Source organism: Mytilus californianus, unplaced genomic scaffold, assembly GCF_021869535.1.
Source record: "Mytilus californianus isolate M0D057914Y unplaced genomic scaffold, xbMytCali1.0.p SCAF_4, whole genome shotgun sequence".
Lineage (NCBI taxonomy): Eukaryota > Metazoa > Mollusca > Bivalvia > Mytilida > Mytilidae > Mytilus > Mytilus californianus.
Window position 1 is genome coordinate 85,956,519 of NW_026262690.1, and position 15,441 is coordinate 85,971,959.

Here is a 15,441-nt window from a genome sequence, read left to right on the forward strand (position 1 = left end):
AATGTTAGGATACTGAGTTTAGACGAAAAGCGCGTCTGGCGTACACAAATTTAATCCTGGTATCTATGAGGAGTTTATTGACCTGAGACAATATGGAAAATATACAAAATGAAAGTAAATAACTAAATTCAGGATGACCATGACAAGAGTGGATAAAGGCATTTGTTAGGTTAACGTCAAATAGCCAATTTACCTGTATGTCATTACTGAGCGCTCACCTTCAGTTTACATTTATCGCATACAATATCAATTTATTATGTATATAGAAACAAGCCCTAACATTGTATAGAATGTTAAATTATAAATCCAGGTTTAAAAACAGGGTCGATGTCGAATTTAAAACTGCATTGTGAGTGTACATGTATGATATTCAATCAATAAAATTTCGAAAAGAAATCAAATATGGCTAACTTTAATGGCACGTGGTTTCATGATGGCAGCAAGGATGGATGGGAGAGATACGACGAGTTCATGGATCTCATGGGTAGGTCTCTCTATACTATTAACATAATAATCATATTATTATTTACCATCTTTTTTTAACATACTAAATAAATACAAAGTTTAAAAGGTCTAAGTAAAATCAAGGTAATTGAAAGTATTATGGAATGGTCTATTTTTAACATACTGATAATCTTACAAATGCACGAAAAAAAAAAAAGATAATAATACGTATAATTTTTTTCTAATTCTTGGAGTTTAACTTCGATAATTCTTCAGTATTTTCTTTGTAATAGATCGGTCACTTATAGTACTGATCCCTACATTGTTCTAATCTTAGTCAATGACGTTTATACAGGTGTTCAAAATTAAATCACACGTCTATATATGCATTCAATCAGTTTAAACGGTAGATAAAATATGTGATTGAAATTTAGCAGTTATAATAATCTTTTTCTTCGTTGACATTTCATTAATTGTGTTTTGGTGGGTGTATTTTTTTTTCTGATTTATTATGTTTTTTGTGGGAGGGTGTGTATTTATTCATCTAATTGAATTTTTGCTGTTTGTGACATTAAAATGAATAAATCTATTGTCCCGTTTAGTTTTCTAATAGTACTAAAAATTTAGAGTTTGGTATTTCTTACTTATATTTCACTGTACAACAAAGACTGTAATCGCTAAGTATAGCATTGTAAGATACGCTCAGTTAGTGGTTTTATCATGATTGTCAATTATTACCAGAATCCGTAGGTCCAAACAAAAATTGCGGATACATGGACGCTGTAGATAGGTGAATAGAGGAAGAGAAAAGAAGAGAAAAGAACAAGGTGGTATTTGAGGAGGAATTCGACCCATTTTTCCATGTTTAAGATTTAAATATGTTTCATTGAAAACGTTCAACAAAGTCGGACATGAATTAAGTTTTTGACTTTTTTTTTAATTTGTTTTTATATGAATAGTATATAATATGCTAGTTGGGGAATTTCCAAGTTTTGACCTTTGACCGTAATATGCGAAAGTTCATTCAATCACACTTGAAGTTTCTCGGTTTGCACTAATTCTTTATTTTCGTTGTTACACATATTTTTAAGATGAATCTTATACTGATTCGAATGATTCGCTTTGTGGAATATTACTATGAAAGCTTATTGTGTAAACACACCTTTTAGAAATTCCTACAAGTTGAATTATAGTAACACTGAAATGAGGCAGCTGCTACATGTACCTACTGAGCTCCCGAAAGTAATCGATGCATGTTTGTTTTAATATTTATCTCCACACTTTTCGGTCATCAGATAAACCAATTTCCGGGAAATCGTACGGCCATCGGAATACCAATTGACGGGAAATCGTATGCCAATCAGGATACCAATTTACTGGAAATCGTATGCCCATTAGGATACCTTTTTACTGGAAAACGTATGCCCATCAGGGTACCAATTTACGGGAAATCATATGCCCAACAGAATACCAATTAACGGGAAATCGTATACCCATTAGAATACCAATTTATGGGAAATCGAATGCCCATCATGTTACCAATTTACGGGAAATTGGATGTTTCTTCATCATGTTTTTGGAAGAAAAAAATATAAAAGAAAACGAAAACCGGATTTTATTGCCTGTCATGTTGTCGCCGACACGTTTTTGAAGACGTCACACCGCGTTAGTGCACTGGTAAAGAAACAAAAATATATCGACCCTTCTATCCTTTATGCAATCTTCGGAAGCATTTGTAGATTTAAAGTGTTGACCTGAATTCTTTTAATGTCTGTGTTGGTTATAAAGCTCCTAACTTATTCAGGATTTTATATACATTCTTGGTTTTCAGTTTTCTTGGTTTGAGCGGTCCTGATTGAAGTAAATTCAGAAAAGCCCTCTGGACGCACCAATTTATAAAGTGTTTTTCTTATTTTAAAGGAAACACCTTAGTCTATTCTTAGGTTATACGTAACACATATTAGTTTATGTTCCTTTCACATGACTGCTTTGATGAAACTGACTCTTAAAAACTTATTTCTGATTTAAACTGTTATCTCCTAAAATCAAGGTGTTAAACTACCTCCACCCTCTCCTTAGATAGAAGTTTTCTCAGATAAGTTTTGTTCTGTTTAAAGGATTGAAAGAAGCAAAAGAAAGTTATAGGGACGCCTGCACAACAAGCAAATTTGATGTCAAAGGAAATGTTTGGACTATTACCCACTCCAATTCAAACTTAGAAGGGGAAAAGACACATGTTATTGAAGTAGGAAAGGAATTCGCTGATAAAAACCTGGACGGCTCCGATATCAAGGTAAATACAGAAGCGGCAACCATTCATTTTTAGTCTTGTGGCATATCTATAGTTACTTTTATTTTATTTTCCGCTTCACCCACGGGTACAAATAGATATGAAAAAGACTATATTTGCTATAGAAACTCCAGAAATTATTTGAATTAGAACATAATGTAGAAGGTGTTTAATTCCATTAGCACTGATGATTGAGGGAATGATGATGATTGTGATTTTTTTTAATTTCTTGAGGTATTCTTTGATCACATCTGCACCATTTTTCTGATTTCACCAGTTTCAAAGACTTCTTTTTCTGTGTGTATACCATTACCAGCAAGTTTGACGGTAAAATAGAAATTGTTTCTCTTGCCTTCGATAACATAATTTTGAGTGGGAAAATTGACGTTTTTTTTCGCGTAATTTTGGAAAATTAGGTGACACATGTGTAAACTTTTATTGCTGTTCTTTCAATTAAATGTTTTGAACTTATTATTTCCGACGCCGATTGAAGATAAATCATGTTAAAGATTAAAATGTTTCCAGCTGTAATCCATAAGAGCGAGATTAAGTGAACCTTTTTTATTTGAAACCTTCCTGCAATTGAAAGAATATATTTCCGGATGATGCCTTTCTCTATTGTTTAGAATACGTTTTTTTATTAGAATGAAAACATGCCATGCATACAATACTATATAAAAATAAGAAGATGTGGTATAATTGCCAATGAGACAACTCTCCACAAGAGACCAAAATGACACAGAACTTAACAACTATAGGTCACCGTACGGCCTTCAGCAAAGAGTAAAACCCATACCGCAAAGTCAGCTATAAAAGGCCCCGATATGACATAGAAGGGAGCAGGGATAAAATACAGCAAAAGAAATAGAACATATATATAATGGAATATGTAGACAGCTCTCTCACAAGCAAAAAAACATAACTGGAAAATATAAGGGAATATACTATAGGCACGGGGACACATTCTACTGCATCCACACAGCACGAGTAACTAACCCTGATGTAAATATAAAAATAAGAAGATGTGGTATGATTGCCGATGAGACAACTCTCCACAAAAGACCAAAATGACACATAAATTAACAAATATATGTCCCCATACGGCCTTCAGCAATGAGTAAACCCCAATCCGCATAGTATGACCATTTTGGCATCCACAATTACATTGAACAGACACAATCCAATTTGAAACCTACGCTGGGTTCGTTAAAAAAAGATAGTATAATGAAAATGGTTTCCCTTCCGTTCGTTTTTTATTTGTCTTCGTCTAATTTTTGGTGTTGTAATGACCAAGCAATTACTTTATAAATAGTCATTTTGCCGCGTTATTCTTTGTTTTATTAGGTTGTTTTAGAAGTTAAAAACGACTCCGAGGTACACGAAAATGAACAAAGTAATATGGAAGACGGTGACTGGAGAAGTTATAAAATAGTCCGTCAAATAACGGGTGATAGTATGACTGTAGTAAGTAAATCAACTATTTAAATAAACAATACATTGTATGTTAATTCATTTTACATAGTTTAAAAAATTGGTGTTCGTACCTTTTCAAGAGAGAGGCGAGAGATACCAAAGGGACATTCAAACTCATAAGTCGAAAATAAACTGACAACGCTATGGCTAAAAAAATAAACTGACAACGCTATGGCTAAAAAAGAAAAAGACAAACAGACAAACAATAATACACATATCACGACATAGAAAACTAAAGACTGAGCATCACGAACCCCACCAAAAAAATTGGGGGTGATCTAAGGTGCTCCGGAAGGGTAAGAAGATCCTGCTCCACATGTGGCACCCGTTGTATTGCTCATGTTAGTACAAACCAGTTAATAAGTCTCATTTGGTAAGTCACATTTGGGGAAAAGGGGACGGGATTATAGGTACGAAATTTTGGAACATATCAGCTATCATCTGTGAAACGGACATTCCATAACGGTCAACCAACTCGTTATGGCGTCCGTAAAATTTACGAAGGGATTATTTATCAAACGACAAGGTGTTTTGGTTTGGTTGTCTGCAACATAATTGTATCGTCTGTTATTTGCTGAAAGTCGGTCATTGACAATGCTTTTTCGATATCATTCGTCAGTAAAAATCATGTGATGGCACAGATTGGTCGAATGCAATCACACAAACAAGTAACATTTAAGTTACAAAGAAATTTGAAAATAGAGCATTCGTAATATACATCTTACAGCTAAATGATTTGTTTAATATAAGTTTTTGTTTTCATTCATTTTGCTTTGGTCTTTGTTTCTTTCTATTTGTTAATTTTCAAATCTTTAATTTGACATTCATTTATATCTATTGTACGCTTTGTGTAAAAGTTCTTTGTGTAAAATATTCATAACATATTTTGCAGACTATACATTCAAAGGGTAAATCTATGGCATACAAGATGAAAAGAGTGAAATAAAATCAGACTTGGAATTGATACAGTGAAGAACCGCCATTACAATGAAGTGTATTTCGAACTCCTCAACGTTTATTGATATGATGAAATCTTACCTACAATGCAATGGCTTAAAAGAGTTCAATTAAACATGTAGAAAGACAATCAAACGAGTATAAAATAAAAGTAATTTAGGTTGCCGGTGATAGATTGATAAATTATTAAAAAAAGAACCAAGGTTCCCACTCCTTCGTGTAATTCTTTTTTGCAATACATCCAATACCCCTATTTGTTTATTAAAAAAAACCTTGACTTATGATTTCTAACTAATTTTTGCGTCTTTCATGTGCAAACTCAATATGAAGGTATATAAATCTTAAATAACGCAACATTTTTTCTCTCTCTTTAATAACTATTAAATGGTGGACAATAACTTGCAGCAAAATTGTCAGTAAGTCGTTCTGAAAGAAAATCTTTGGGCCACTAATTAAAAACAATGATAAGGATATGAACCACACAAGCGTTGTTATGAAGTACATCTCATTGAAAAAACAAGGTACTACGACACCAGAGTTAGGACGGTTGGTTGTTGTGAAAATGCAAACTTCATACCTTTTTTTCATGATTTCATTTTTAATTACATACATGTATAAAGATGATATTATTGGGATATTCTATGCATTCAGATATGTGAGTGTACGTCAATAAGCCATCATTGGGATATTCTATGCATTCAGATATGTGTGTAGACGTCAATAAGACATCATTGGGATATTCTATGCATTCAGACATGTTAGTATACGTCAATAAGTCATCATTGGGATATTCTATGCATTCAGAGATGTGAGTAGACGTCAATAAGACATCATTGGGATATTCTTGCATTCAGATATGCGAGTATACGTCAATAAGTCATCATTGGGATATTCTATGCATTCAGATATGTAAGTAGACGTCAATAAGACATCATTGGGATATTCTATGCATTCAAACATGCGAGTATACGTCAATAAGTCATCATTGGGATATTCTATGCATTCAGATATGTGAGTAGACGTCAATAAGACATCATTGGGACATTCTATGCATTCAGATATGTTAGTATACGTCAATAAGTCATCATTGGGATATTCTATGCATTCAGATATGTGAGTAGACGTCAATAAGACATCATTGGGATGTTCTTGCATTCAGATATGCGAGTATACGTCAATAAGTCATCATTGGGATATTCTATGCATTCAGATATGTGAGTAGACGTCAATAAGACATCATTGGGATATTCTATGCATTCAGATATGCGAGTATACGTCAATAAGTAATCATTGGGATATTCTATGCATTCAGATATGTGAGTAGACGTCAATAAGTCATCATTGGGATATTCTATGCATTCAGATATGTGAGTATACGTCAATAAGTCATCATTGGGATATTCTATGCATTCAGATATGCGAGTATACGTCAATACGTCATCATTGGGATATTCTATCCATTAAGATATGTAAGTATACGTCAATAAGACATCATTGGGATATTCTATCATGCATTAAGATATGTGAACAGACGTCATTAAGTCATCATTGGGATATTCAATGCATTAATATATGTGAATAAACGTCATTATGACATCATCGTGATATTCTATGCAGTTAGATATGTGAGTAGACGTCAATAAGACAACAACCCAACCATATCTGCTTTGTATCGATCCGATGAATTAAGCCTTTTTCAACTGATTTTTATAGTTTGTTCTTATGTTGTACTGTTACATCATTGCCCGAGGTTAGGGGAGGGTGGAGCGCTTACAAACATGTTCAACCCCGCCACAATATTCATGTGCCTGTCAGGAGCCTGTAGCTCAGTGGTTGTCGTTGGTTCATGTCTGTCATACTTGTTTTTCGTAAATTGTTTTGTTATAAATTAGTTAGTTATTTTTTTCAATTAAATTGTTTCATGTCGGGTCCTTATATAGCCGACTATACACGGTATGGGTTTTTTTCTAATTGTTGAAGGCTAAAATTGCTTACATCCACTTCATTTGAACTTTGGTGGATAGTTGTCTCATTGGCAATCATACCACATCTCTTTATTTTTATAAACCAAATTAAATGTACTTGAAAACTCATTTCTTGACCAGGTATTTTTTTATTCGAATTAAACGAAATTGTAACTCAGATACAATAAAAAAGAGAGAGAAAAGATACCATGGGGGTATTATAATAAAAAGAGACAATATCATGGCAAAAAACAAAAGAAGACGAGAGGACAACACCAATAACAAAACTTCATAATGATCTTAAATCCTGGGGTAAATTCAGGTGCTCAGCAGGGTACATTTGTAAGTAGTCTTTCTTTACATGTAGCACCCTCCATGTTGCATATGTTGTAAAATTCCGGTAAAAAGTCGCTTTTGGTAATTGCACAAACAAAAAAGATAAGGACAGGATTATGGTAACGAAAAGCCATTCAGTGAAGTGCAAATCCGTAGTCATATTTGAAACAGTTATTCCGTAAAGGATATAAGCCGATAACAGTCCGTTCTGTAAAATATTTTACAGAATGGACTGTTAGAGGCTTATATCTTACTTGAAACATTGTTTAACACGTTAAAAAGGTGAAAAAAATGCAGGAAAATACAAACTTTTGGTAAGATTTATTTTCATCAAGTGTGAAAATTGTTTTGTGAATAAATTTTCTTTACATTAAGATTTATGCTACATGTTGGCCCCTTTAAACAGTAGCTCAACTTAAACAATAGACAAAAAGAAAGTACAGCTGAAGGTAAACAACATGTATTGCTACATGAAGATAAAGACACGGCGTATGCGTATCATGATTTTTGCGTGAGCAAGGACTACTCTAAATAATTTCCTTGAATACCTTTACATGCGTTTTGGGTTTCAAAATGGATAAAGACGATGAAAGTACATTCTTAATGCAAAAAACGAAGAGAGTGATGTCGTTATCAGTAAATGTGTTGTTTCAAACTTTGGATTACAATCAAATTAATTGAATATTCAGATATATTCGATGTCAGTGTGGATTACAAAGAGGATACAGTTATAGCAGCTAATAATGGCAAGTTTTATATTTATTAAATTCAAAATGTAGTCTTTTCCTATTAGTTTCATGTTTCTTCTTGGGTTTTTATCTCTTACTAGGTGAATGAAAAAAAAAAGAAAAACGTGAATATAAAAAAGAAGATGTGGTATGATTGCCAATGAGACAACTCTCAACAAGAGACCAAATAACACAGAAATTAACAACTATAGGTCACCGTACGGCCTTCAACAATGAGCAAAGCCCATACCGCACAGTCCGCTATAAAAAGACCCGAAATGACAATGTAAAACAATTCAAACAAGAAAACTAACGGCCTAGTTTATGTTCAAAAAACGAACGAAAAACAAATATGTAACACATAAACAAACGACAACCACTGAATTACAGGCTCCTGACATGGGACAGGCACATACATACAAAATGTGGCGGGGTTAAACATGTTAGCGGGATGACGGGTTCACATTGAACCATATCGAGTGCACCGCAGTCGATTTTATTTCAAATATATAATTAATATAAACAAATGAAGAAATAAAACCGTGCAATCATTTTAAATTATTTTGTTGTTCATCGGAATTTTCAAGAGACTGTTATTGTTTACCAAAACGGTACCACCTGAATATTCCACCATTTTTTCTTCTTTTTTTTCTGCAAGGTCGTGTCGCTCTTTTTTTCGTTTATTTGTGTATTGATGTTCCTTGGTCTTTTTTGTTGGTTTTTTTTTTAATGTTGCCGAATCATAATTTTGTCTCTCGATTTCCTTTTGCTAAAAAAACTCTCTTATTTTCTTATATAACATAAAACGATCACTACGAACAAAGTGTGAATCGGACACACGATTGATTTGTTTAACAGATAACCTGTGGTAACTTCTTCCTTTATTCTGCTTCCCATATTCATTGTCGTTAATAGGCGAATTGTTGCATTATATTCATATTCAAGCAATAATATCAGACTTAAAAAAACAACAACTTGTAAATCAACGCCGAATTGAAAATTATAAATACTATTGCAGTCTTTGTACACATGGTGAGGTTAAGGTTCAGCTAAAGTCAAAGAGGTAGGGCCAATTTCCCCTGAAATTTTTTCACAGAAGGACCAATTTCAAAAAGTGCCGAAAGAATAAAATTTACGATAAAAACATGAAATAAAAATGTTTTTTGGTCAATATCTCGATTTTTATGTATTATGTTATGTCTGGAAAATAGTTAATTTAACCTCCAAAAAAGGATGAAAGTCAAATACGCTCCATCGGTAGCGCTTAAAACTGTAAATAATTGATTGTTTTAAGATGGGGTTCAAATCTCACGCTACTTTTTCTCATTTTTTATGTTGAAATATTAAAATGTTATGTTTCTATCACATTTTTTCGGATGTTTGTTTAATTCCAAGAGTCACACTAAAGTAGGTGCTTGTACATAACCAAAAAAACGAGAATTGATTATAAAAATTATAGCAATGAAGCCCAAATGTTGTGTGTGTTATACACATAACAAACAAGGCCATAGCAGAAAAATTTTAAAACAACAAAAATATTTTTTTCTAAATCTGGAACAAGAACTTTTTAGAAAATGGTATGATATGTAACAAATGCAGACAGTAGTTTTATCGCCAATCCACCAACTGTGAAGATACTAGTACTTGCATTGTTATATTGTACCACCGTCCCTACACCGGAACCTAAGTCATCAGAAAATTAAACAACACCACAGAAAAAATCAATTACACTACCAATCGTGAGTGTAGGTAAAACATCATGAAAGTGTTGACTCTGTATCACAACATAGGGTCGATCCATTTGATACAATGTCATGCAGAAAAGACCAGATTACATGTGTTCTAGTACCAACTGGTGTAAGCTGTTGTCCGGTTCATATAGACGGTAAACCTTAAAAGCTGGAACAGTGTATAGATATGGATACATCCAGATTGAGGAAAACAACATCCCAGTTAAATGAATCCGATATTTTTTGGCTTCTTGAATTAAATTAGCTGATTTATATCAGATAATTAGATTATTAAATGGTTCTTGTATTTATATTTAACCCCCTTTTTAGGCGCCACTTAGGGGCATTCAGTTTTCGGTCTGTGCGTCCGTTCGTTCGTTTGTCCGTCCGTCTGTCTCTTCGTTCATCCGTCTGCCCGTTTCAGGTAAAAGTTTTTGGTCAAGGTAGTTTTTGATGAATTGGAAGTCCAACCAACTTGAAACTTAGTACACATGATCGCTATGATATGATCTTTCTCATTTTAATGCTAAATTACAGTTTTTATCCCAATTTCATAGTTCACTGAACATAGAAAATGATAGTACGAGTGGGGCATCCGTGTACTATGGACACATTCTTGTTTAATATTTTGTTAGTTTTAAGTTAAACAAAGTTGTGAAATACAAGTACACTACAAATCACCTACCAACATTAACACGGTAACTGAAGCGCAATGTTTTTTTTAATACAAAACTAATTTTGAATATCTATTAGTTGATAATTCATATGTTAATGCTCCTCAGGGGCATTTACAAACAAAATCAATGTTGATTTTGATAAACAAAAAAAAAACCACAATAGTGAGGGGCCTGATGGGTTATTTTCGTTCTTCGTGATCGGCGCATTTTCGCTATCGTGATCCGTTATTCTACAGATTTATTTTTCGTGATTCGTGATGAAAGCATTGTTCGTGAATCGTTCTCATTGGAGTTTTATGTTCGTTCTTCGTGATTGAGACATATATTTCGTTCTCGTGATTTTTTTCCATTACGGAAATAAAGAGTTCCATTACTAACAATGTTAGAACATGCCCGGAACTTAAGCAATACGGTGTATGAGGGAATAAAAAGGTGAGTTCTGTGGGCTGCCTTCTACTTTACGCATCCCTCCTCTTATTACCCTATTCCTGAAAATGACATGCCATTGTCGTCCCTGAGTGCTATGGAGCACTTGAAACCAAAAGCCCTGCTGTCAAAAGACCAGAAACGAGAAATGCGTGAGTGGGCCCAGGACTTTGGAAAGTGTGTTCGACAAAGATCAGTACGACAGCAAACGACAATGTACAACACTGACACATTACCACTTAATATGTACAAAAATGCAACTTACAGTGCCACAAGTGAACAAATCAAATCACATTTCCTTCAATATCTGAAGAAGGTAACAAGGACTACGATCAAATTTCTGAATATGATTCAGAATCAGATGTGGACGACACTGAAGAAACGGACAATGCTATTGACACCCCAGAATGTCTTAGTTTTCTTCAAGGGACAACCAGCAGGAGTGAGAGAACAATCAATCGGCAGGCTCAGCAGTAAATTTTTTTGACAAAATAAATATATATACTATATAGTTTCTGAGTTTAGCCTCAAGATAAAACACAGACGTGGTTCCGTGGTATTTTACGCCAGTAAAACACTTCTATGAAATATTATATGATACAATACAAGAAGTCAGAATGTGACTGTTTTTAACGATTTAATTTAGAACCTGGGAGAATTCAACACGTAAACAAGTAATGAGCCAATAATGTATTTGATTGTAGCTTAATTGAACCAATCTACAACACAAACAACCAGCTTCTGAATCTCTATTATCGAGATTGATTGGGGATACTCTTTTTATATTTTCGTGATCCGTGATCATGGAAATTTATTTTCTGTGAATCGTGATTGACAAAAAAATCGTGAATCGTGATGAGTTTTCATATACTATAATTAGTATATCTATCGGGCTATCTAAAAACATGTTTTACCTAGCTAATCAAATGAAAAAAAACTCACGTAAAAATGGCCCTACCTCTTTCAGTTAAACTTAATTGTCAATTTACTAATTATTTGAGGAATAAAGATTACCATATCATATATCAAAATCTTCCTTGTGGTGTGTAGAATACGGTTCTTGCACATGTACAGAAAGTTTTATCTTGCTCTAATTGTATAGTTTTATTGTTGATATTCACCCCAAATGTACCAAGTGTTAGATTAGTTTTATTGATATTAAAGAAATTTCGTCATATTCCTAAACGGAAGATTTTATACACACAGAAGAAGAAGTATACTTACAAACAAAATTATTTTCATTTACCTGTGTGTAAAATGACGCAGGTTTCTTCAAAAGTGATGATTTTCTAAAAATTGTTTGACATTTCACAGTGATATCATACTTTAACTTTGTTTAAACCTGTTTATTTACTTTTGACTTTAATTATTTATCCCTTATAATTTTTATTAACTGTGTATTTGCATTCAGGTGTCACAGGTCAAATTTATTCGTTCATTGTGTATTAATTTACGTGATTGAGTTAAGCCTTCCAATTGATATTTTATAGTGTGTCTTTCTATGTAGTGATGTTATACTATTGTTTCAGAAAAGGGAGAAGGTTTGGTACCATTAAAACGTTTAATCCCGCTGCAAATGTTTGCACCTGTCCTAAGTCAGGAATCTGGTGTACAGTAGTTGTCTTCTGTTTATGTTGTTCATACGTGTTTCTCGTTTCTCTTTAGATTAGACCGTTGGTTTTCCCGTTTGAATGGTTTTACACTAGTATTTTTTGGGGCCCTTTATAGCTTGCTGTTCGGTGTGAGCCAATGCTCCGTGTTGAAGGCCGTACCTTAACCTATAATGGTTTACTTTTATAAATTGTAACTTGGATGGAGAGTTGTCTCATTGGCACTCATACCACATCTTCCTATATCTATATAACAAAATTAAACACTTCAGCATGTATATAAGTCTAATAAGTCATGAAGAATAGAGGCACATTTTGAAGAAATCCACAGCATTTCCATGTACACAAAATTCTGAAAAATATGATTAAAACTATAGAGGATAGGGATTTCTAGTGCAAGCATTTGTTTATTTTGAATAAAATGCAACCATAAAAGCATGTTTGGCCATTAAAACTTGTCTTTTATATAAAAAAAAAATAGTCGGCCATATTAAATTTTGATTAGGAACTACTTTTATGTGAAAAGTATGGAGGGCCATATTGTGAAAACTATTATAAATTAGTATAAAGTATTAGAAATAAAATTAATACACTATACAAACATTGATGTAAACATGTTTATTTTGATACAGATATTTCAAAAGCTTCAGTGTTTTTGAAATTTTAAATCAGCCTTTTGAAAAAAAAGGGGGGAGAGGTGATAACATATAACACACCATCTTTACAGAATCAAAATAACCTTTGTTACCATGGGCACATTATATTAATTACAGCTTTACAAACTTTTTACCTATAAAGAAAGATACAGTTGAGGGATTTTGTTATTGTCTTCATCAGTACTGCCGTATGCCCACCCTTGGTCTCTTCATGCATTTCAACATTTTAAGTTAGATTGAAGAAATAGTTCATCATATGGTTTTGTATGACCTTTTTTTATTTGCTTCAAGGTTTTGAAGCTCATGTTTTATGCTAACAGCACAAAAACAGGTTCCAAATGGCTGAAGTTATATAATTCACAGGTTTGCGTTCTATTTTTAATACATTGTATATTTACCTAGTTCTGGGCAGAGTATCTATAAGTGATGTATTGTCTCCAACATGTGCCATCAAGAAAGGATTTTTTTTTATCTCAGAATTCCAGCTTTGGTAAATTCCTGAAAGTTTCAAAGACTATTCAGCTTTGCAAACAAAAAAGTTTTAATATATATATACATAAAAACAGATATGGGTCAATGGCACAAAAACATCGCCAACTCCAAAAATGCTATACAAAAAGAAATTGAGAGTTAACCACATGAACTTCAATAGAACATATACTTTTGATCCCTTTATGTGAGCTACAAGATCACCTCTTCAACATATGGTACTTGCTTTGGGTATCTTTATACATCATTACCAAGCATAATCAACAGTCTTTATGTCAACATCATATTGAAAAGCAGGAAACATGTGACTTTGTCAGCTAAATTTTGCCAATATCAAGATTTGTTCTTTGCCTACACATATTGAAAGTAACCTTTATTATCATTTAACAAACTCTATAACTACATAGCTAATCATTGTAAAATAATGGGATCTGAAAAGATTATTAACTTACTATTTCACTGTTACCTTTTTACAATATCTATAATTGTTCACAGCCACTTCCTCTCGGACAAACAACATCATATTAAAAAGCAGGAAACAACATGTCAGCTAAAAAATAATAAATAAAAACAGTCATACCTCATGGCCATAAAGTACAAATTACACATTACAAGGTAGACACTAGTCCTTATAAAAAAAATAATATGAAATTTATATAAAGCATGAACATGATTAGCTCTCGGTTTCTTTTTGTATTGAATTTAGTTAGTTGGTGATGTCATCGTGCCATTTCCGTTCTTTTTCATACCTGTAATTCACAACAAGCTGAATGGCACAGTACCTACTACAATCATGTATGTGATGCAACATGTAGATGATTTCCTTTTGATGTTTTGAATTTGCCTATGGACATGATTGTCCAACTGTCAAGGATCATAACTCTGTAGCTGGAAATGATTACCCAAAAGTAGCATGTAGAAAGGGAAATAACTCCATGAAAGCAATATTTGTTCACATTTTAAATGGTGTTTGTGTAATTTGCAGCTTGTATTTTTTCTTTAATACAATAAAATAAGCTTTATTTCAACATACCTGAAATGTGTACAATGATCGATTTTTTTCATATTGTAATGCAGATCATTGGTCATAAACTGTAAATGAAATTCTTCGGTCAATAATAAGGTGAAAATGGTTGTGGTACAATAATAGTAGTTTGGTTACAATGTCTATCACATCATCTAAGTGTCCATCAAATGTAACACCGTTCATCATACACTAATTTCAATTTCAGTTTAAAACAGATAGGTAATTCCAAATCCATCTTACAAGGAATTATACTCAGTACAACCTTAAAAAAATATTGAAAAATATGAAATAATTGCATTGCATTAATAAAAATACATGTTGTAGTTTATTTGAAACATTCAAATTGCAATTTGATGAGACAAAATTTACATTGTATAATATACATGTATGGAAATTTTTACCATGCTATCTTCTTTTATGTATTGCCTAAATGATAGAAACAAATACCGGTATCAAATATTTAATTTCATAATATAATTGACTGGTAATTTAAAACTAGAAAAACATTATGAAAGAATGAATTAAATCTGGCTGCCAGAATTTTTTATGACCATACGTACTAAAAAAAATGAAATAAGAATGTGTCTGAAGGATACGGATGCCACCCCCCCCCCCCCCCCCCCACCCCCTGACT

General features: G+C 33.0%; 1 protein-coding gene and 1 long non-coding RNA gene across 2 annotated transcripts; one reads left to right on the forward strand and one right to left on the reverse strand.

Moving 5' to 3' along the window:
• Positions 1 to 303: 303 nt before the first annotated feature.
• On the forward strand, positions 304 to 5,378 carry LOC127737017 (uncharacterized). Its single transcript, XM_052247568.1, has 4 exons — positions 304 to 484; positions 2,562 to 2,737; positions 4,079 to 4,198; positions 5,100 to 5,378. The coding sequence occupies exons 1-4, from the start codon at positions 403 to 405 to the stop codon at positions 5,151 to 5,153; spliced, it is 432 nt and encodes a 143-aa protein (XP_052103528.1). The 5' UTR covers positions 304 to 402; the 3' UTR covers positions 5,154 to 5,378.
• A 7,499-nt stretch (positions 5,379 to 12,877) lies between these two features.
• LOC127737018 (uncharacterized) lies at positions 12,878 to 14,943 on the reverse strand. The gene is made up of 4 exons (XR_007999263.1): positions 14,814 to 14,943; positions 14,233 to 14,330; positions 13,690 to 13,789; positions 12,878 to 12,987 (listed from the first exon to the last, which is right to left on the reverse strand). It is a non-coding gene; the product is annotated as an uncharacterized LOC127737018 (long non-coding RNA).
• Positions 14,944 to 15,441: the final 498 nt, after the last annotated feature.

Excerpts from the sequence above, each read along its gene's own strand:
- LOC127737017 (XM_052247568.1), top strand. The coding sequence starts at position 403 with ATGGCTAACTTTAATGGCACGTGGTTTCATGATGGCAGCAAGGATGGA. Across the intron at positions 485-2,561 it reads CGAGTTCATGGATCTCATGG|GATTGAAAGAAGCAAAAGAA; the intron begins GTAGGTCTCTCT and ends TTCTGTTTAAAG. Across the intron at positions 2,738-4,078 it reads TGGACGGCTCCGATATCAAG|GTTGTTTTAGAAGTTAAAAA; the intron begins GTAAATACAGAA and ends TTGTTTTATTAG.